Source organism: Falco punctatus, assembly GCF_963210335.1.
Source record: "Falco punctatus genome assembly, chromosome: 5".
Lineage (NCBI taxonomy): Eukaryota > Metazoa > Chordata > Aves > Falconiformes > Falconidae > Falco > Falco punctatus.
Window position 1 is genome coordinate 52,360,208 of NC_137584.1, and position 23,376 is coordinate 52,383,583.

General features: G+C 41.7%; 1 protein-coding gene across 1 annotated transcript; it reads right to left on the reverse strand.

Annotated features, from left to right (window-relative positions):
- Positions 1-621: 621 nt before the first annotated feature.
- Positions 622-20,734, reverse strand: SMIM28 (small integral membrane protein 28). Its single transcript, XM_080388083.1, has 2 exons — positions 15,475-20,734; positions 622-8,918 (listed from the first exon to the last, which is right to left on the reverse strand). The coding sequence occupies exons 1-2, from the start codon at positions 15,583-15,585 to the stop codon at positions 8,523-8,525; spliced, it is 507 nt and encodes a 168-aa protein (XP_080244209.1). The 5' UTR covers positions 15,586-20,734; the 3' UTR covers positions 622-8,522.
- Positions 20,735-23,376: the final 2,642 nt, after the last annotated feature.

Sequence of the window (23,376 nt, forward strand, 5' to 3'; positions counted from 1 at the left end):
ACTTAGTAAGTGCTCATCTACTCAGAGCAAAATACCTGGTATTACATATTTGAAAGTATACTGACTTACCAGACACTTCATAGTTCACTACAGCACTATTGAACTGTCACTTGAGTTTCTGGACAAAGCTGCTGCTTGGTCCAGTGCTCCTGTGTGGCACCCCTGGAGCTCCTGGGTGGTTTTGGCAGTTTTTTCTCACTTCCAGGAACTTGAAGCACGTAGAAAAACGTGCTCTGGCCACCTCAGTCCGCACTCACATCCAGGGGGAGGAAGAAGCCTCTGTACAACTGAGGTGGCTGATCACATATTTGCCCAAGGTGCCAGTCGTTATTTAGCTGCGGCAGTGGTTTTGCTGCGCGAGGCACGCACGTGAGAAAAGGGACCATCACAACAACTGCCACAAACCGGGGTCGCGGCTGCTGGGGGCTGAGGGAGCGGATTAAGCCGCTTCACTGCGGCGACGGAAGCGTGAAGACGACAGCCGCCATCTTCCACACACTGCCGCCCCGCGGGCGGGCGCTGCCGGGCTGCCTCGCCATTGGCTGCCGGGGGAGGGGGGCGGCGCTGGGGGGAGGGGGGCGGCGCTGGGGGGAGGGGGCGCGTAACTAAAGCCGGGGCGCGGGCGGCAGTTTCCTCACCAGGCTCTGGCCTGTCGGGGTGTCGTAGCGTCTTGTCAGTTTATGGTTCAAAACGCTGTTAACTGGAAAAATACCATTTGGAGTAGCCCATGAGCTTGGGTATTATTACAGTGATTAGTGAGAATTACTAAATAAAGGCATAAAACTTTAAAAAGGGCTGGCATAGCACTGGGGGCACCAGAGTGGGCAAACAGGAGTTACTGAAAATTCCCTGCGGCCCAGCAGCAGCACTGGCCTTTTGGTGTGGCAATGCCCGATTTCCCCAAACAAGCCAAATCTGTGGGAAAGTGGGAATTTAATCTCGGCTTCTGCGCTGCTACATGTGACGGCGAGCTACCTAACGGGGAGAAGGGCTTTCCGTGCTCTCAGGAGGGCTTTCCGTGCTCTCCTCTTCTGGGAACTGGGACGCGCACGTGGGGCAGCTTGTGCTAGGGAAGCAGATTGTCGTGACAATGAAAAATTATGTTTAGCTTTTCCAAAATCAGTATGATCACTGCAAATACAAGCCGCTCTGAAAGATAGCAAATTATATTTGTTGCAAATCAATACACTTGATGTAAACACTTCCTGACTCTCAGTGCCCGGTTCAACAGAAAATCTGTCAATAGATAAAACTGGATAAACCAAAATCTTCAGTGTCTATGACAGCTGTGCGGTTAGCTGGCGGGGGGGTGGAGGTGGCACATGGAATGGGTCAGATAGCTGCCAAAATACTTGTATGGCTTCATAGGCCTTAAAGGAGGTAATAATTTTTTGAGGTGATGTTAGCTAAAGAGAGCGAGCTGTTCATGCGGAGCTCTGGGATGTGGTATCCAGGCATACTTCATGCTTAGAGTGTGCCTTGACCTGTTATCTCCAAAATCTCTGTTAGATGTTATATTTAAGGTATGCATAATCTAGATAAAGAATAATAGATTAGAAAATAAGCCTTCTGACTTACAGGATGCCCTGCAAAGCATAAAATGCAGTATCAAACAGCATTCTTTCTTTCTGCTCTAGTTTTTATCATGTCACGTTTGTAGGAGAAGAAAGTAGAATTTACTCAATGCCTGGTTTACAGGGTACTGTAACCAGTGACACACAGCACCAGTGTGTTAACTTGCTAGTTTTGTAATAAAAATACTCTCTGAGTCCAAAACTTGATTTTAATTTTTTTCCAGTAGAGATCTTACAATACGACAGGCTGAAACCACTCGGCCTGTCCTTCTTAGGGGTGTGAGTGGCAGGGCTGGGGCTGCTGGGGGGGGAGCACAAAAGCGTGGGAGATGTGCAGGACCTCACGGTGGAGTGTGGCACCACTCAGGCCTGGTGATGTCAGTGCCTAAGGACAGGGACACCATGATGTTTGCTTATGTAGCGGTGCACTCCTTCCCCAGTTCCTGGTAATGGTTTGGAAGAGGGCTGCTGTGAAGGTCTCAGAATTGTGCTAGTCAGGAGTGTACTTGCTTTGCTTCATTGGTCTCCATACTACTGTCCTCTGCACTGATCTTTCTGCTGGAGCCAAACACTGTAAGGGTTGTGGTAATGGATCTGCATTCTTTTTCTTTTTCTTTCCATTGCGTACAACAGCAGCGTATTTTTTTTCCTGTGGATTTGTGGATTATGCATGAATGGGAATGCCATTTGGATTACACTAGAAACTAGTCATTTATAGAAAAACCCTACTTGCCAGTAAAGGGCGTGAGTATTTATTGAAGGTTGGGTTTAGAAACAAGCTAATTTCCTTCAGCCTGATTTTTGTGTCTAAAACATGGAGGTACAGTCTTTCTGAAGAAACTTGAGGCCATACCAATATCTGAGAGTGGTCTCAACTGCCTGTTTTCCAAACTGGATGAAAAAGAGAAAAGACAAATGCCACAGAACTGAAATGCATACTGGGTTTTTAATGGCTCTGCTTAAGTAATTTCACATGTTGTTGGCTATACAGGCAGTGAAACACGTTCGTAGAAATATGCTTAAATTTGTCTGTTTAACCTGTAGTGGAAACTGTTTTCATGCAAAGCACTTCATAATGAAAAACAGATACTCCAGATTATGAGTAGAACATAACATGTGATGCTTAGTTGTGCTCTTTACAGCTGTGGGTCAGTCTGCAGAGTTTGTTTTCCCTTTCTGTGTTACCTTTTATATAGCTGGCATAAAAGTAGAAATAAACTAAAGCAGAGAGGAGTGAAGAATGGGAAGTAAGGGAAGGCAAAGCAAGTTTGTAAGAGGTTATTTCTGGATGGACACATCCTCTTATTATTTTTTCACAGTGATTTGCATTCTTTTGCGTATTCCTTTCCCTTTAGGGTGCTTTATGGCGTAGGGCAGGAAGAGCATGGCTCTGCTTCCTGAGCTCTGTGTATGGAAGTCCACTAAAGGAATTAAGTTCATTTGCACTCAAAGAACTAAAAAACACACATTCAGTTCTCTTAGTTTGAACCTGGAAAAAAACACACCCAACAAACCACAACACCCTGCAAAATAAAAGTATAGGCTTTGAATCCTATGAATGGCCTTGACATGACTGGAAAGGATTGCATACATGTTCTACTGCTTCAAAGTATTTGTTTTGTCACAGATGGAAATGACTGAAAAGTTGTAAGATAAGCATTCAGGAAAAAAATCGCATCCTGACTTTGTAGGAACAAATGAATATAGCAGGGGCTGGAGAAGATAACATGATGTTAATGGCATGGCTAGTTTGAAATTCTAAGTACTTGATTGCTGCTTCTTCCCTATGCTTATGTTCTAACACTAAAGTCTCCTAAACTTTACAGTTCTGTGAATAGTGAGAAGTAAAACTACTGATGGAGCCAGTCATAGACAAGTTTGATTCTCTCACACCCTCAACAAACGTGAAAGACATTGGGATTTTTTTACTTAACTTTCTAACAGAAAGTTTGTGAAAGTGCAAATGTACATTTACACTGCTGTCAGCCTAGTCAAGTATCCAGGAGTTTTTAACAAGAATTTTCAATGAGGTTTTGCCATCTTCATTGATGTCGATGCTTCTACAGCATTGATTTATTAGCTGTATCCAGCCTTGCTACCTATACCATTGAGAATGTTATGCTGTTCTTCATGCTTCTTCAGAAGACCTGGTTATGCCAATGATGAACTACATGTTCATGTAACATGTGTAACAGAAGTAATAACATAACATGATTATTTACTAACAATTAGACTGCAAGTAATAAATTCCATGATTAAAATTTTCTAAATGTTTCACTTAAGGATGTTTTTTGAGAGAGGAGTCATTGAATAATTTATTTGCTGTAAGCATTCAGCTCATTCTTGTTTGATGTTTTTATGCAATTTTCCTCTTGAAAAAAACCCCAAAAACAAACCCACTCCTACCCAGAATATGAATGCTGACTCAACTTCCCATACAGGTAAAATTTACATTTGGAAGAGTTATTTTACTACTAAAGCATATATAGTTCACGCTAATGGAGTTTGTACTGGCAAAAGTAGTTGTGCGTCTGTATTTGGAGGCTTTGCTGGCACAGAGAGCCAAGTAAAATCCTTGTCGACATAGATTAAACCAAATGTTTTATTTTGGGGCAGTATTTTCTTGGCCGCTGTGGTATTATTGAACCATCATAAGGATGTTCTGACTTGATGTCAAGGTTTGTTTCTTTTTTAAAAAGTTATTCCACTTCAGTGAAGCCAGGATCTAAATTTCTAGTCAAGGTATTTGTTACAAATGAGCATCTCCTCAGTGACATGTGTACACTGAAATGCTTGTTCTTCCTTTCCTAGACCAAGGGTGGAACCTGGTTACTTTATAAGACCAAGCAGCTACTGTCCTGTTTTGAAAAAAAACCCCAACATTTTCTCATTGGCAAGTACAAACCAGTGAGTGTCATGAGTTAGTTTTCAGCTCAGCAAAGGTTAGCTGCCAGCTGCTCAATATGAGTACAAGCATGTATCAGTTTTATCCAAGATGTTAATATGTTAATTTCTCAGCTCCTTCTGTGGTTGCAAAGAGCTATGTCATCTTTTCTTCCTTCAGGTAAAATAAGAGAGACGGGATATTCTATTAATACTGAACCACTATATTATTATTGCATACTTTCAGTGAATATTTAGTTTAAAAATTTTGTATAAACTACCTGTGTTGTTTTCCTTTAAATGTATTTTGAGCAAGAAACTTGCACATATGTGAGATGTGTATGCATCGTAAACTACAGAGTAATGGACCCGTGTCAGTAAGGGACTCTGGCACCTCTTGCAGAGAGGATGAGCACAGATACTACCCTCTAAGCTTTCAAAAGCCTCTTGAATAACAGGAGGCCTGTATTGTTCCATAGTTTCTTAATAAGTATAAACAAGGGGTTGTATATACATAATTAATCTCATCATGGTTGTTAGTATTTTCTTAATGGAAAACTGAAATAGAATTACCCTTTATGCCATGGTGAGGCCACAATTTAACTTAACATGTGTATTAGCAGACATTAATATTTAATAAGTCCTAATCTTAATTGGACTTAAACAAAAAGAAAAATGTGTATAAGGACCTTGTGGTTATAACGTGCAATGACAGGGTTACAGTGATCTCTGGATGCACAGGAAACTTCATAGTATCAGATTTTCAAAGAAACAGACATCTGATTTATACAAAACTTGGAAATGATTAACAGAATCTGCTTTGATACAGCTTTAGGGCATAGGAAGAGGAAAGGACCCAGAGAAGACATCTAATCGGTTCCTTGCTCTAGCTAGGATCCTTCATCACTCCTGACAGATGTTTAACTTCTCTGTGTCTAGACATGGTGCTGCCAGTACTTCACTGTACTTTCAGACTGAACTTCACTTTCAGAAATTTCTTTTCTGACTTTATCTTGCTGCACTTCAAGCTCACTAGTACCAGTTCAGATTGCTGCAGGCATGAAGGGTGTTTATTTTACTTTGTTTGCAGTTACCTTTTATGTATTTGAAAACTTAATGTCTCTCCTCAGTCTTCTTGTCTACAGCCTCGACTCCAATATCTTTTTTTCAGGTTGTGTGCCCTAAACCTTCATCTTTCAGATTAGTGGAGCTGAGAAAACTAAAGATTTTTATCTTACAGTTATGGTTGCTGTATTGCCAGACACAGGTTCCTTTCAGATCATGAGCTCTCCGCTTGAATGCAGAACGTGTTTACCCCAGGGACCCGATAGCTGCTCCACAGCCAGAAGCACTAATACCAGTAACACTGTGGTTACTGATGTGTGCCACCACAGGCTGATACAGTCAGAGGTAGCTTCTAGGCAGTGGAGATTAATTTCTGTATGTTTGCATGAGAAACATTATCTTTTTTGTTTTGCTGGACCTTCTCTTTGGGGTGGAGACCTAGGAGTGAGAAGTGAAATGCTGGTTAGGTTGAAAGCCACTCGGGACAATTAACATGCAAGACTAGACAAATCTGTGTTGGAATGAGGTAAGGGATACCAATTCCCAATGGAATAAAAAGCAGTCTGTTAGAAAGAAGAATTTAAGTTACGGGGATGTTTCTGTTCCTTTGGATTTTAGCAAGTATCTGCTTTTAATTGTCTCTAGTAATGCAAATGAACAGAAACTACTTGTCCAAGGCAGGATTTGAGAGTTATTGGATAAATACTATGTGAGAGACAATCACTGTCTATATACTTGGAGAGAATAGCAATTCTTGACTGGATGTAGAAGCGTATCAGTCTTGGTCATAAGAAATAGCAGTCAAGAAGTTATCCTATTTGTAACTCAGGTAAGAGAGCAGTTTAGAATCATCAGCCTGCGGCTCGGGTTTCAGACACTACCCTGGTTACTGGTAAACAGGAAATTGTGTTGAAGAACATTGCACCTCTTTTCAGAACACAGCAGACCTTTTAAGGCAAAATATACTCAATTCCATACAACAATGGCTGAATTTTCAAGCATACCTGTACAATTCTGCTGAGATTAGTGGAATATGCAGACATCAGAGGCAGAAGTGATTTCTTTTTGAACCTCAAACCTTTGTACCTTGCTGATTAGGTAGCACGTGTTGTTTGGGGCTCTTGTATTTCTCCGGCTTTACTTGTAGCTGGCAACAACTGCACGTACCAAATATTAAGGAGTTAAACAAAATGCAAGGAGGCAGTAAAATACAGTACTTTCAAATGCATCAGCACATACCAGGAACTCGTCCCAGACATGGTCTGAAAAGATAAATGGTTGATTCAACTTGGATTTTTCCAAAACATCTGCTGTTGTTTTCTTACAGTTTGGTGACCAAAAGGGAACATTAGGAAAGGTAACAATCTCAAAAGTGTAGTTCAAGGAAATAATCTCATTTCTGAATTACAAAAGCCAGATTATTATTTTTTTGTTTGTTTTAAGGGAACTGTATGAGTGGGATCATCAGTTTTGACCAGGACTGCTTGGTTACTGTGGTGATATGATTTGTGCCACTGTTGATGTAATGTGAAATTTAACTACCTGCAGCTGAAAAGTAGCCTGTCTTTCTTCTGCTGTACAGTGATGGTTTCTTCTTCCATTGTTGTTCTCTGTTTTTGTTTTTTTTGGGTGGGTTTTTTTGTTTGTTTCTGGTTGGTTTGTGGTTTTTTTTTTTTTTTAAGGGAATGTGGCATGTTCACAAAATAGGACTGGCTGATACTGGCACCTCATGACATTTGCTGGAATCACAATGTGCAAGTCAGGACAGCCTTAGGGTTTAGGAGTTACACTAAAGCTGTGCACAATAATATGTGGTAGTTGTTATGTTGGCAGGCCACAGACAAATGTAATGTCATGGAATAGCTGACACCTACAAGGAAGAAGCTGTCATAACTTTTGAGGCTGTTAGGATTGGTAGTAGCCACAATCTATAGCAAGAGCATCTGTGGACATAGTGAAAATGCTATCCTGTATGAAACAATTAAAGATAACATACATCACTGTCTAAAAGTATGCATGTGCAAGCCCTCCTGAAACTGAACCGCAGCCACCAATGCACTTTGTTGAGATTTACTTTGCCCTAGTGATGAAGGGGAAGGGACTATAAGGCTGTTTTGAAATACAGACCTGGGGGGTGTGTGTGTGCATTTTATTTCATTAATTTTCCCCTAATTCCTTTCCACAGTGCACCAAATAGGTCACAGGGTTCATTGTTGTAGACTTGTAAATTGGAAAATAAGTCAAGCCAGTAACCTGGAACATCGGGATGTTGCAGACCTTCGCAAGTAGCTTGCAGCAACAATGTGAGTGTGCTCTTATGTGGTGCTGCTGGAGTCTTCCTCACCTAGAATGATCACATCTTCTTTGGTTGTCCTCATTATTCAACTGTAATAAGAGAGCCTTTATCCACAGTGCACATTTGAAACTTTGGGGACAGTTGCTGGAAATTTTGTAGAGGTTATATGTTTATTTGCTTTCCTGACAGCTGTTGCAATCATTCAGGAGCACTGCAGAATGATGTGATGTTAAAACACACAGATGGAGTAAATCATCTTGTCAGAAATGGAATTAAAAATAAACATGTAAAAAAGAAAAAGCCAAACCGGAATAGGTATTCGCCTAAAAGCCCTTTTTGTGTGGTGAATCTAAAGCATAATTCATATTTCCTTGCAGCTCAGGGATTGTAGAGGGATGGATTCCCACCTGTCCTTAAGTTTAATCTTTGCATGACATGCTTTGTTAACTGGAATACCCGTGTTACCAGTTTGGGACCAATTTGGTGCTATGCTGTGTATGTACGCTTGCCACAAATTGAAAGATAGACAACCCTAGGATGAGGTGAAGGGACTCATTCCCTGTTACTCCAAGGCTCTTCTTTCATTAATTCATTGGTTTGGTGCCTCACTTGGAATCTTTTTGCTAATTTTAAAGGCCGTAGCAGTTCCGCGTTTGTGCCTTGAGGGGCTGCATGCTTCAGCTAAGGTGCTTCCCTAGGAAGTTTTATTTGGCACTGCTGGACTGCAGTGAGCTCTCTTCATAAGGAGGCACTGGATCTGGAGAGAGCTCAATGTGAGCCTCATCTGTGGAAGTCTTCATGGTGGCCTCCTCGTAGGATGGAGGCAAACACACAGTGAGTAATGTGGCATCAGGAAGCAGAGTGGAGTAGTGGAAACTCTGTTCGCTGTTCCAGGGCAGCACAGAAAGGAAATTGGACACATCGTACTCGGGCAGGGCCTCGGGGAGGTCGATGCTGAAGATCTGCCCCTGCGGAGTGGGGCGCTGGCAACGGTGATACAGGAAGAGCAGCAAGAATGCCAGGAAGAGCATCATGGTGGCAGGCAATATGATGCACAGAAATGGTTCTATGTCGTCTTTGGTTGAACTTGTCTGTTTGCTCTGCAATCAAAGCAAATAGGTAGTGTGTTGGATTTCTAGAGGTCTCTTAATTGGAGAGAATAAATACATTCTCCACCCCGCCACACCCCCCACATCCCCTCACCCCCAACATAGCATTTGTTTTTCCAAGTTACTTTCTGCCTGTATTAGTGACATTCACGCAATATGTTTTGTAGGCTCATGAATAGCCAAATTGTGTTTGCTGGTCCTTTAAAACAAATGACAACTAGATACAAAAGAGATGGAGAAGTTGCAAAGAGGGGTGGAAACCCTGTCTCCAATGGGGAAAAACCCCAACAACCTGGAACTGTATGTATTTTGGTATGAGATTTTATTACTCTTGGATTATACTAGAACTAGTCCTCTTTGTGGGAGAGACTGGCCAAACTTTTGAAACCTGGGAGAACACCGAATTGCAGATGAATAGGGCTGGTGATCCACCATCCAGTTTTGTTTCTTTCTGTTTGGAAAACTCTGCTGTTTACTTTTAAGAACAAATAGAATGACAACTATCCCTTTCACCAGGACACATTGCCTACAATATCTGTTCTTTGGGCTGTTCCAACCTTACTGGCCAGCCCCAAATAAAACCCTGTGTGTCAGAACAGCATGGACCGGTGCTCTTTCTTGAGCTTGTCCTGCCGACTATCCAAAAATCATTTTCACTGTTTAAAAATGGGGGAAAAGAGCCTCTGGTATAAGAGTAATAGCAGCTGTGACTGCTGTGCCAGCTTTATCTCCTGCAAAATGTAGCACAAAAGACCTCTGTCCCACAGCTTTTGAATTGTGCTGTACCGTTAACAGGAGTTATAAGCTATTTAAAAAAAACCACCTTTTGTGCTCTTCAGGTGTATTAGTTTCACTTTTAAAATGTAATGTATCTTATTTCCAGTCTGACTCTATCTAGCTCTAGCTTCTAATAACTGGATCTCATTCAGAGTCTAGTCTACAATGGGTGGAAAACCCAAACCCTAAAATGCTGTTGATTATCAACTCATTCCCTTTGTAAGTATTTGAAGACTGTAATCAGATGGCTTTTTCATGTTTTAACGGTGAGACTAAACAGGTCAATGGATCAGATTTCCTTTGTTTTGAATGAAGGCAGCTTTTCAAGCTAGGAGAAATTGAGTGGTTCTTTCCTCAAAGCATTTGGAAGCAGGGTTGCAAACGGGCTGTTTGCAGCAATTGTTTTGTGAAAAAGGGCCCATAACTCCAGTGCCCCGTCTTAGTCTATGAAAACCTTCTCTGCTTATTCTTCCAAGAATCATAGTCATTTTTTAGCTACAAAATCAGATTGTAACCTGCGTTACAACTGATTATCTACCAGGTATTTTTTACCTCTCTGCTTTGTTGTCATATTATGAAATTCTTAGTATGTGGTCATGCCTAAGAAAGTAAATAGGGTTTGACTTCTAACAAATAGTGTGGAGGAGATTTCTGCTTTTTTTTCTGAGGTAATGTGGGTCTGAATCCAAACCCATTAAAGTAATTGTAAAATACATTGAAACTTCTGTGGTTTAGGTATTAAGCTGCTCCCCCCCCCCTGTCTTTTACCACAGAAACGCATACTAAAGAACTATTTCATATTTACTGATCATTTCTTATTAAAGACTTTCTGGCAGTACAAGCTGTTGTCTTACCTGACCATTAAATAAGCTGCAGGAAACAGCAGAGTTGGAAGAAATTGTTCAGCTGTTATTCTAATGCAGGTGTTAAATACTTTCTAAAAAAATGAGGGGATTTTTAAAAAAAGTTTTTTTAACACTTTATTAGTGTGTCTTACGAGGTGCATAAAACTTCACAGGAAAATGAGAAAAAGCATTCAGTGTTTGTGCATTACGTATATTGAAACTCACTGATACTGTTACGTTACCGATACTCCTTAATAGCTGAGCTTATACTGGACAGCATTATTCATGATCAGTGAAGAGCACGTTTTCGAGATCTAATGTAAGTTTTGGGTTTTAATTTGTAGGGTGTGGGCTTTCAGTCAGGTTAAGAGTTGTTCTTAGGACCTGTGACTGGTGGTGAGGATGGAGGGTGAGATTGCCAGCATTTCATACATGAGACTAGCCCTGATTCTCTTATACTCAGTGCAGCTTCCCTAAAAAATTCACTGGAAGGATATTGCTGTTTTAAATAATGGCCAAGGATGGCATCTCCTTCGTGTGCTGGTAGAAGCCCAGGCTGATGTTATGGTTGCCTGACACATCCTGTTATAAGACACGGCCTCATACAAAGGCTGGATTCCAGAGAGCCTACAGGATGGTGAGGAGGCAGAGGAGGAACTGGTGGGCTGGATGTGGATTTGAAGTGCAGGATGAGAACTGGTGTTCCTGAAGTGAGGAGCTGTGGGCTCAACGGGGGAGGGCAGAGTAGAGAAGGGTGTGAATGAGAATTATGCAGCAGTGTGGATGGAGAGCCTTGGCTTGTGACGAGGATGCAAAGCTGTGGGAAGGAAAGCTATAAGGGAACAGAGAATGAAAACTTGGATAGTATTGGATACGACTGAGAAGTCTGAGGAACAAATGGTGGGGCTCCTTTCTTACTGCACCAGTCCCTTTGTCTTTGCGGAAGAAGAAAAGGGACTAGTGAAGAACTGGGAGGCAGGAGAAGGAAAGATTAAGCTTGATGGAAAGAATTAAGTAATGGTCTTGGGTCTCAGGGGAATACTTTGCTCCAAATTCTTAACTGCAACCCAGCAGTCTTGGACCTTGCAAAGAAACATGCATCAACAGAAATATGTAAAATTTATTGTTGTTGGAGGGGCCAGTTTGCATCTAATGGTAAGAAAATGGGAAAAGAGAAACTATTTGTACTATGAGCTAGCTCAGATGGCCAGTCTGTGAAGTAGGTATAAAAGGACAACCTAGATTCATTTGGGTGTCAGGGTGGCTACTGGGCTGAAACCTTTTGTTTAAAAGCCCTCCAAGAGTAACCCATACCATTGAATATAAAGCTGCAAATTCAAGCCCTCAAGGCTGAATAAATGCCAGCATTTTAGAAATCTGTGAATCCTTAATTTGATTCACAACACACATCACTTTTAATTATGTTATTGTGTACAAAGTGCTCACTCTAGGGTTGTGGTAGATTGCCTAGGGAAGAAGACCGCAGCACCTCAAAGTAATGAGTTGTTGGCTATGTAGAGTATGTAGGGACTGAGTCAGGAGGCAGGGGAAGAGAGAGGACTGCCTGCTGGTTTGGAGTCGTGAGTGTTCTCCTGGGGAGCTGTATTCCTGTCTCTGTTACTGAATGTTCTAGAGCAGGCAAGACAGTTCAGCTGAGGTGGTTGCTGTGGGTTATTCATTAGTTACACCTCACTTTGAGTGCCTGGGTTGAGATCCCTGGGTCTGGTCTGCAGAAATTCTACATCTGTGTTGCTGTCTCTGAAGGCAGAAAAGCAGTGCCCTGAGCCTGTGAGTACTTTATTACACTAAGGGATCTGGGCAAAAATGACGTAGGTAGTCATGAAACAGTTCATATCCTCTTGTACTCCCCAGAGTGGTCAGGCAGTTGGACTAGATGGTTGTTGTAGGCCCCTTCCAACGGAACTACACCTATTCTGTCCTGCTCTATTCAAAATAACTAAACAAGTGCCTTAGTGACTATCTGTTCAGTAAGGTATACAAAACAGGGCATAAGAGATTTGTTATTTGAAGAAGATGCAGTAAATAAGACCCTGGGCTGTATGCTGAGAAAGGTGGGGAGAGTAGCAGCACATTGAATGGCTAGTAATGAAGTGAGTACCATGTCCTGTGTAGATGTAAAAGAACAGTCTGTCTTACTATGATCTACAAAATAGTGGCATGTGAGGCAGGTAGGATTAAGGATCAGGGAATATGATTTTCTGTATGCAAGTGACAGTAAAGTCCAGTTTTCCTCAGTCTGTGTAGCTTTCCTGTTTGGGTGAAACAATCCGTAGGCTACTTAGTGCATTATTTGAGTTGAAATTGGTTTTAGTAAGTTAATGCTGCCCCACAGGTGCCCAGAACCTGAACAAGGAGTTACATGTCCATTTTGATACTGCCTCCTGTCAAGCATTTTACATGGACTGATTTTACATTGAGTTGTAGTTCAAAAAGCTGATTAACTTCGTGTAGGTATGTCCAGATATATATCAAATTTATTGGGAGACAATTGGGCAGTATTAGTCTCTGTTTTTCTGTTGTGGCTTTGTGCCCATTTCTGGGATAAATAGGTAAGGGGTTACTGAAGAATACTACAAAGATCTTGACATAAAGACTTGGAAAATCTCATAGCCATTAAAAGAAGATTATACTAACAATAGAAATAATTTTAATAAAATGAAACAAAGGTCACTTAGAGAACATTAATATTTGCTGTGAAGTTCTAAACTAAAACTTACGTTCTAAACTGAACTAAAACTAACTTCTAAAACTGAAGCTCTAAAACTAGAAATGGAACCGGTATGTATAGGTATCAGAAATAGCTGCCACAACTGGAAAGTGAAATGATCTAGAAATGAAACTGAATCTTCAGTAATTGAAAAGAAAGTGTAAAAAATTTGCTTTGTAAAAGTAAATAACCCAACTGCAGAACATATATAAAGTAAAAGCCTCTACTGCTTGACATCTGGAAGTTTCCAAACCAAGCATATGAAGTGACCGAGGGAATTACTTGGTAGTGTTTCCTTGACTGGTTTGGTTTTGATGCTGCTGCTTCCCTGGAGGTCAGTGTGCTCAGCCTGTGTCATCACAAGCAGCTGTTGTTGGCTTTGTAATTGACAAAAATAAGGCTCTGACCTCCAGCACGAAGGAAGTGACAGACACGTAAATACAGGGAAAATACCCTTTATAAATAGAAAGGCAGAAAAAGGCATGGGGGCTAAAGGGATTATGTTTCTAAAAAGCCCCCTGTTTTCCCAGAACTGATTTTCAGTAGGATGGTTTGGTCATTGTAGGCTCGTGTTTACTCTCTTCCTTCCATTTATACCTTTGTAGGGACCGAGGCAGAGGGTCAGTTTTCCCAAGCACAGAGCACACGCTAGAAGTAGTAAAGCCTTTCATTACTAATCTATCTGCCTGCATTTTTTTTAACGTGCTGAGCATGTACAGTTGTCAGTTTACAGATTACATGACCCATATCAGTTTAGATGAGCTTTTACTCGTGCCTGTTGGTAAAGGAATGAAACACAGAGTGCAGCTGAGCTATGTGGCATTTCCATGATGAGTATTGATTTAGAATTGAACTCTTTGTCTACACAAAAGAAGCCTACCACCTGGCTTGGAAGAGAATGACCTAGTAAGGCCAAATGTGAGTTTAAAGAAAGCTTCTGTGTAAGGACAGAAAAACAAAAGTTTGTTTTGCTTACTGAAATTCCCATTGAAGTGACTGTTTGATTGGTGCTAGGATTTATTACATTGTTAATGATTTGCTAGGGTACTTAGAACTTTATTAAACTTACTTTTATTAATATAGCTCATATTTATACTGGTATCTTCTGAAGCTGAATCGGGAAATCGATACTTCTGAGATGTTTTAAGTGGATTTGGAACAAAGTCTGTTTTGAAGTCATTGGGCTGTGGTCCACACATAGGTGCTTTTCCAAGCTCCATCCTGCTGCTTAAAGCTGATTCATTATTGCTTGTAAAAGGCAAAATCATTTAACTGGCAAACAGGAAAACATTTTTATGTGCCTTTTATACATTAATAATGACACATAATTTTAAAGTAAGCCTAGATTTACGCTGGGTTTTTAAATACTTGTTAGAATGTGACTCTGGCGATGCTGTTTGTGTCTTACTGTCAGACAAAACTGTCAGACAAAGTCTGAAGACATTGACATTCTAACTCTGGCAATGTTACTGATGAGGTAGAATTTGTTAAAATTGTAGAGGCATTTAAAAATTACTTCTCATGTTTTGACCCCCCCAACTCCTACCCCCTTTTATTTTACAACAGTACATTTGATATCTCGGCTAAGTAGCGTGGCCAGTTAGTTCATTTGCTAATGCTACTTGACTCAGACATTTACTGGGGATATATGTGCACCTTAAATTATTATTTCTGATCAGAGAAACCCTTCCGCTGTATCCTAGACAAAGCCAGAAAGGCAGGGTGTGCTTTCGTCTCAGGGCTACTTCCCTTCCCCCCGCTTGCCTGCATGTGATCCTCTCTCACAGAAGTAATCAGCGCACAGCTTAGGGAACAAGAGTTCATTGCTGACTGCTACTGACTTGTAACATCTGCAGCAAGGCTTCATGGGACCAGATCCAAAGTGTAAACATGCATTTAAAAGACAGGAAATCAAGGAATAGCAGAATGCATTATGCTTAAAAGAAATAATTAAAACTTCTTTACCTGCCACCCCAGTAACATTTTTCCATCTAATGTTTTTCTCTCCCCACTAACATGTTTCAAACTACTTCACAGCAATAAATGCTCTGACACTATGTGACTGAGTAGTACTGCTTCGATATGTCTCAATACCCAGGTATCTACTCTGTGCTATACATCGAGGCATTAAACAGACGTACACACACATGCAAAGTCAAAGGACGTGCCACAGAGATGAGCAGGAGGGGGTACAGACCTGAAGCTCTGTTTCCAGAAGCGGCCCACCTGGTTCGCTGTTTAGCCAGTCATAGTTTCCCCTGTCAGCGTGTCCAAATTTTCTCCAGCTGCTGCCCAAGAGCCACCTCATGCTTTCATTAACCTGGTCTTCTGTCTTCGTGCCTCCACCTTGCTTCGCTGCTTGCAACTGCGTCCCCGCCTCCCAGCCTTGACCCAGATGGGCTGCTCTCAGCTAATGATCCCTCTTAAATGATATCCCGTTTATAGTGGAAAAGAAAAAAAGAAGTTAGACATCCCTGCCGTCGTCAGGAAGCCAAGCAAACAGATCTCAGAGCCTCTCTCCACTTCCAACTCAATCTCTCTGGATTTGCTTCGGTGGCCTACATTACCAGCAAAGCTGGCATCAGGTATCTGGGAGCTGGGGCTGATAGCGCTCTGATTGGAGCGCTCCCTGCATTAGGATTATTAAAAGGGGAATTTGCATGTGAATCTGAGCCCACATGGTCATGACTCCGTGTGGATAAATAACGCTCTATATTTAGGTATCTAATAAACACTTTTTCCAACAAAATAAAATAGAGAAAACCCACTCTATGTTGAGAGCAAAGGTTCCCCCTCAGTTATGCAGCGCGAGGAGGAACCACAATCCAGGCAGGTTTTTCCTCCCTGTTGCTGGAGCATACAGTAAATAGGGAGAGTGGTTTCTGGGTAGAGAGGCAAGGACACAAGGCTAAATGCTGTGCTGAATTATTTAGCAGTGTTAGGATGTAGATGTTAATGATAAATCCAGAGAGAGCACTCTGCCAGGAAAGCTTTGGTCACTGAGAGTATACGATTGCTTTCAGTAATAGCAAGTTGTCAGTGCAGTTAAATCAGGACTCGTTTACAGCTTTCTAGGATATATGTTGCTAAATGGCAGTTGTTTCCAGCGAGAAGCCTTTGTGCTGTTTATCCAGGAAAAAAAAATAATTCACTGATGTATGGTAACCTCTGAAGGGAGGAATAATTAATCTAAGTTGAAAGTTGTATCAAGGTTTAACTCTTACTGAAAAGTTGGAGGTGTCTTTTTCTGCCTCGCTATGAGCAGAGGGAGAGGCTGTTGAAAATATCCCGTTCAACTGTGGTGTATTTTGCATGGTTTCTCAAGGCTAACCTGTTGAAGCAGAAGTTGTGTTTGGGACTGATGATGCAAAATTGGGGTCAGAATTGTAACCTCTGATTTCTTGCTTGGACATCCTCTCATCGACTCCTTTTCTGAACTTATGGCTCCCAGAGAATTGCAAGCCTAATTGGCAGCAAGCTGAACTCTTGTAGCTCCGTCAGAAACGTCCAAGTGCTGGCACTTCCAACTGCTAATGAGATTCTGGAGGAGCCTGTTGCAAGGCTGGCTGTGGTCCCTGTGACTGCAGCATGTAGGAGGAGTTACCCTGCAGGTGAACCTGGCCTGTGGGGAGGAGAGGAGGTTGGTTGATAAATCCGTCCTGTTTTGTTACTGAAGTTGCCGGGTGAGCAGTGGACAGGGAGAAATAATATCAAATGAAGGGTTGGTCTTGGTGCTGAAGCAGCTGCATTGTTCATTGGAAACCAGACCCTGCTCTTGCATCTGCTGAGGAGGTCCTGTGTGAAGGTAGAACAGTCACCTCAGCAAAGCCTTTGCATGCTTGTGGGAAGGATTCTCCTCTCCTTGGTGCCTTGCATGTCATTTTGGCAAGCACTTTCAGGGCTGGTGAGTGTTTGCAGCAGCAACCAGAGTCCAGGGCAGTTATGCTGTGAATTACAACATCCCCTGAGAAACCAGGTCCTAAATGTGGCTTAACAGGTCACACCAAGGCAGCAAAATACTTCTGACTTGATGTCTTGACACCTTGTATGGAAGCAAGAATGACAACCATCTTTCCCAAACTAGTGTTAAGAAATTAAATTCCTTAAGGAGCCTTGTGACTGTGTAGCTTAAATCTGTCATCTCATGTGCAAGCAGGAAACGTTCATATACTATCTTAATTAGGGTCTTAATACAGCCCCTAAGGTGATTAATGCTATTTTTAAAAGCTTGCTGTAAATTTGCTTTGGGACTGTATCATGAATAATGAGGAGAAGTAAAAAATGGTGTGTACCTCTAGTATAAACAGTTTGGCATACTTGGGTTCTAGTTAGGTGATTTTTAGCCAAAAAATAAGGTGTGTACTTTAAAGACTTGCTGACCTGAGTTAGGAAGTGCTGCTTTGAATTCTTGACCTCTGGAAAATGTTTAAGAATGATTTAATTTTGTAGAGCTGAGGCCAAATGGGAATTTGGGGAAATGTGGTGGCCTTTGCCATGCAGGTAATTAGATTATAAAATAATGATTGTCTCTCTGGCTTTTTATATAATCAGTGGACCCAGCAGGAAGATTAGTGAGAGTAATGGGGATACTGTCTTTCTACTGCCAGTGGTCAGACGCCCATTTAATATACTGCCTTTGTGGAGATCTGCTCTTGTGCAGAACTGGAGCGGTACCCCTCGAGACTGGATTTGTGATGGCAAATCTGTTGCAGATTTCTGCCAGCCCTGCAGGGCATACATGATGTTTATTTTTCCTTCTCGCAAAGAGTTCAAAAGTACCACTGTAGCTCGGGCATGCTGTAGTGTGAAAGCAGGGGGAAGGAGGAAGATCCTTGAATCCAAGCCCTACAGCCAGGTGTCAGGCTTTCTGCTTTGAAGTGCATGAGAGGCTCACCTTTGGAGGTCTTCAGATCTTGCTATGGACAAAACGCCACCCACCCACCCCCACCTCCCTTTGTAATAGTTGAATTTAACAATTGCCCTATCAAATAATCTGGAGAAAATAGCTGGCACGGAATGCTACCACCAAATTGATTAACATTTGGTAAAGGTTTGTCAAACAATGGCAACATGATGTTTGTAATTGAGGCAGCGTTGCTAATACTGCTTCCAGTGCTCTAGCAGGGGAGCAGGGAGGGACTTTCTGAGAAAGCCACTGCAGAAAATAGGCACCTCCTCAGTATGAAGCAGAAAGTGGCTGTCATAAATAATTCATCTTTCTGATTTGCTGAGATGTTTGTGGCTAGCAGTGTAAGCCTAGGCTGTTTCGCCACTAATACTGGTAGGGAACAGAATATCCACGGTGCCCTCGGTGCCTTTCAAATCTCTTGCTACTTTCTTCCCCCTTTCTTTTGCCACTTTCCACAGGTGGTGGTGAACCATCCCTGCTTGAACAACTGTGCTGCTGTGAGGGGGGATGTGAGGGCTGACCTGAATAACGCAAAATTTGGAATTGTAGAGGGTGAGGTCTTACCGCTGTAAACAGCACTGTGTTGTCAGGTGGAGATTCATGGGATGAAATGGAGGGAGACACTGACTTTTCGCCTACAACCAGCTGGTAGATGCTGCTGTGTCCTTCAGGCAGGAGTGGTGCTGGCTGCTGTCCATTCCCTTTCTCTTGGGTAATTAAGCAAATCATAGTGATTTGCTCTTTTTTTTTTTGGTAAATTTTTCACAATATTGAGATTTTGGATTTGCTTTTTTGTTAAACATCAATACATTCAAAACTAAAGCACCTTCTGAAGAGCAGTGTCCTCCTCCCATCAAACTAAAACCACTGTGACTTCAAAGGGTAGGTACGAGTTGGCACGGTCCCGCTGACAACCAGGATTCTGCAGAGCAGCGTTTGTGGACAAGCTGCACAGGGTCACAGCCTGTAGAAACAGAGACGGGGAGACCTGGTTCCAGCACATGTGCGGGCTGAGCCTGATACCTTGGCATAGGAGCAGCAGCAGGTACCGCTGAGGTATTGATCCAGTGCTGGAGACAGGTAGCTGAGAGCAAAACCTTTAGAGAGAGTGCCAGGGACAGACCCCAGGATTGCCTCCCGCAGAATATCCCTTAAAGTTTTTGGGTATAACAACACTTGAAAAGCACTGTGGCCACAGCAGAGTGCTGATGACTGACCAGCATCCATCTGACAATACTGTCTAGAGCTTTGGGTGTTTTATTATTTATTTTTTTGTAATTTCTGTCAATCTAGGTTTAATCCCCTTCATTTACGGTTGGTCATCCTTGCCCTGAATTAGTGTTTCCTCTTTTTTTTTAAGTCTGCCAGTATGCACTGTATGGTGGATTGGTCCTATTTAGCCAAACTACAGAAATTCTTTTTTTTGTTTGTTTGTGGGGGGTTTTGTGGCTGTTTTTTTGGTGGGTTTAGGTTTTTTCTTACTCTGCTTCAGCCCACGTTGCCTTGTGTAACCATATAGCCATTTTGTCAATATTTTGTAAGCCTTTCAGGGTGCTGGGACACCAAACAACCTGCTGTGTAAGAGCCTGTCCAAAAGTGAGCTGCTACCTTTCGACTTGGGCAGCAGCCAGTGCCTGGTAGAGTGTGTCAGATGCTCGGTGGGATGGGCAGCTTTCCCCAGGCCATGCCACACGGGCTGGGGTGCCTGACACCATACTGTGACGTCCCCTGGCACAGCTGGGTGCTGGCAGTGTTGGGGAGCCCAGCCTGCCCTGCAGCCGCTGCCCGACTGACAGCCCGTCCCAGCAGCGCCTGGCAGGTGACGTCCCCCGTGTCCCTTTGGGCCTGGGTGTACAGTGACCCCATCAGTGTGCCCTGAAGAACGTTTCCAGGAAACCACAGTGAGGGCAAAGGCTGGAAAACAAAACTTTTTTAGGGGGAAGGGGGCTAACCTTGAAAAGCATGACACATCTTTCCTTACTGTCCTAAACTCTGTCTGTGTGTGTGTGTGATAAATGCGTTAGGGAATTGATTTGAGTGGTGGCTCATGTTTTGCAAAAAGCAAGGCTGAGTTGTGTTTTGTAGGGGAAGTGGGACTTAAATGTTTGGGTGTGTTTTCTATTTTCAGGCCAAGACATGCCCATTTTATTTATTCAGTCTTTCTGACGTTGTAAGACCCTCTCTTTTTGTACTAATGTCAGTGAAAATTGTGTTGCCATCCTGGGCTCTCACTCTCTGCTATCACAGCCAGTCAAAATTTTGCCACTGACTCCGTGGCAAAGGGGCAGACGTTAAGCTCTGTGTATCGTCTTACCTGTCATAGCTAAGTGGGCTGTGGGCCCGTTTCCCACTGCGTTATATTACGCCTATTCAATGTCATGAAATCAAACCAGGGGAACTTTTCTGCCTTAGCAAAGCTTAACTCAAGATGCGTTTATCTGGCATAAGGAATATACTGTAAAGCTGGCCATGGCAGTTCAGTTACACTGGTACCTGAACTGCAGTAGCTTGAACATTTATGCAGGCTGATTCATCCCAGCACTGTGGCCTCCTGCCCCTGCCTGGAGCCCATGGCATGGCTTATCGGGTGCTTGGCCTTTGGTCTTGAAGAAAAAACATTCTTGACTGATTCTGCTTCTCTGCGAGGGATTCTTCCTTTCGGGCTGTCACCTGCAAATAAGCATCTTCTGCTTTTCCGGGGTACAGAAAAGATTGTTTTTGTAACTTTATGCTGACTCAAGGCCAATATTTTCATCCATAATGAAAACTGAAATCTGTAGCATATCACCTAGCTAAAAAAAAAAAAATTATCAGCATTTTAAAAGAAGAGTTATATATGCACAAAGTATAGGAATAGAAAAGAGCCATTCAATTTATGTAATAATTCTTCCATTTTAACATAACTTCCCCAAATGCATTGCTGAGCTCAACTGACTTTTGAATGAATCGGGATTACCACTGTTCTGCCTGGGAATCCTGAACTTGAACTAGAAACTGGCCATGATCTACAGGTTGTCCTGTACCAATAATAAGCAAGAGGAAGCAAAAGTTAATTAGACATCAGGGGAAGGTTGATGGCCTCTTTTCGTCTTTCTCAGAGTTGTAAGTTCTTGGCTTCTGCAGCTATTTAATTTAACCTGGATTTCATAGGAGTGTAAGTGGCCCTCTCTCCCTCCTTTTTCCCAAAATGCAGTTATAAGCAGTTTGCAGGCATCTTTTCTGAGATAATCGTAGAATCACAGATTTGTTTAGGTTGGAAAAGACCTTTAAGATCAAGTCCGACTGTAAATCTAATGCTGCCAATGCTACTAAAGACTGGAATTGCACAGGCATTTAAGCGTTCCTGGGTAAAGCAAAGCCCAGCTGACCGCATATGCTTTTAGAAGCGTTGCCATAAGCTTAGTGAGAGATTAGGTGTTTTGCTACTTTATATGGACAATATTCCAAAAAAAAAAAAAAAAAAAAGGATTAGAAATGCTTCAGGCAAAGGGAGCGAGGAACTGGCAAGACACTAACTAGGGATAAATACCCAACACAAAATCTCCATGGCAGCAGATAGCCTGAAGATGGGGAGGGGGGCGGCTGTGAAGGGAAGCTGTGTGTGTATGACACTGAACAAGAAGAGGCAGATGTTGCTAGAAAGAGGAGAGCTCATTCCATGTTGTGGAAAAGCTTCTTCGTGCAGTATATCAAAATAAATGAAGTCCCCTTAAGTAAAAAATAGTCAGTCCTTAAATATACCTGAAAAAACCTCTCATTGAGGTTTCCTGTTGAAAAATCTAATTTGGTAGCAATGTAAAATGTCTCTTCTTTTCCATTTTTTTAGTAAATCTTTATACCATTCTAATACCAGCAATGCAACCTAATTTAAGTTAAGCCATTAAAAATAAGGCTGAGCTATTGCTTTCTTGTTTTAAATGATAATAGTAATAAAAATCTATGTCTGGGAGATCTCTACTCAATAGGTTATCTAACACAGCTGTAAAATATGCCTGTGTTTAACTGCCAACTGTGGGCACCATTATAACTTGTAATATTTGTAGCATCTGCAACAACGGCTGTATCTCTCCTTTACAAGGCTTCTGGAAGTAGAGCAGATGGGTCTGTTACCACTGACATTAAAGAATGGCACATAGATTTTTTTTTTTTTTTTTAATCCTTTATCCATGTTTTCTTTCTTCTGTTGTTTTCTTCCAGTAATGTGTGCCAATATATGGAAGTAAACTTTTAAGGAGAAAATGTGAATGTCTGATTAACCTTCAGCTGAGCTTTTAAAAGCAAACTTTTAAGATTTATCTGCATCTGACCAAACGATATTTATTTTTATAGTATGGTGGTGTTCATTGTATTTGGTATTGCTTACCCTCATTGTTGACCTTGCGTAGTGTTGGGCAGACCTCAGATACAGACCTCGCAAGCAACCTGCAGTGGCTTGTGTTGTATTTATTCAGTAAGTTGGGAATTGGTGAAATAATGTATAATAGTGGAAAAACATAGAAAACTTAGATTGCCCAGATTTTAACCTTTCTTGCAGCACGTTTGAAAGGTTAAACAATTCCCAAACAAACAACAACATAAAACCAGACAAAACCCTCTCCCCGCGGCAATGCATAGATCTCTATTATATCATCACTGCATAAAAATTAGAAAAGGGAGACTTCGCTAATGGATTCTCTTCTTTCCCAAACATACTTGTTTGGGGTGTGGATTAAAAGATAATCATCCTGTTTTCATTGGTTTGTTTATTTATTTATTTTTCCACAGTCCAGGAGCTCCAAATGTCTTTCATAAATACTAAGTTCTTATTCTTTGCCCAGCAGCTACCTTTTGTGCTTTTTTGTTGTGGGTTTTCTGTGGTTTTTTTGGGTTGTGTGGTGGGGGATTTTTGTTCAGGTTTAGCGTTTTTTTGGTGGTTGTTGTTTCGGTTTTTTTTTTGTTTTTTTTTTTTTTTATACATGTATAATTCACACAAGTTGAGTCTCAGTTTTGTTTGTTTTTTGTTTTTTAAATCCTCTGCTGTTACAATAATCTTTTAGCACACATGGATTTTTTTTTTTTCCGTGTGTGTTTTTGGGTGGTTGCATTTTTCTTCAGTATTCGTGGGGCTTTAGTTAGTGCTTTATACTTCTTTGGCAAGATTGGTAATGACAGCGTTTGATAAAAAAATATCTAATTCTGGCTACTGTGTGA

What these genes read in the sequence shown, in the direction of transcription:
- SMIM28 (XM_080388083.1), bottom strand. Translation starts at nt 15,585, where the DNA reads ATGAGGTGGCTCTTGGGCAGCAGCTGGAGAAAATTTGGACACGCTGAC. An exon ending in TTCTGGAAACAGAGCTTCAG is followed by an intron (nt 8,919 to 15,474) that starts GTCTGTACCCCC and finishes CTTTGATTGCAG; the next exon opens with AGCAAACAGACAAGTTCAAC.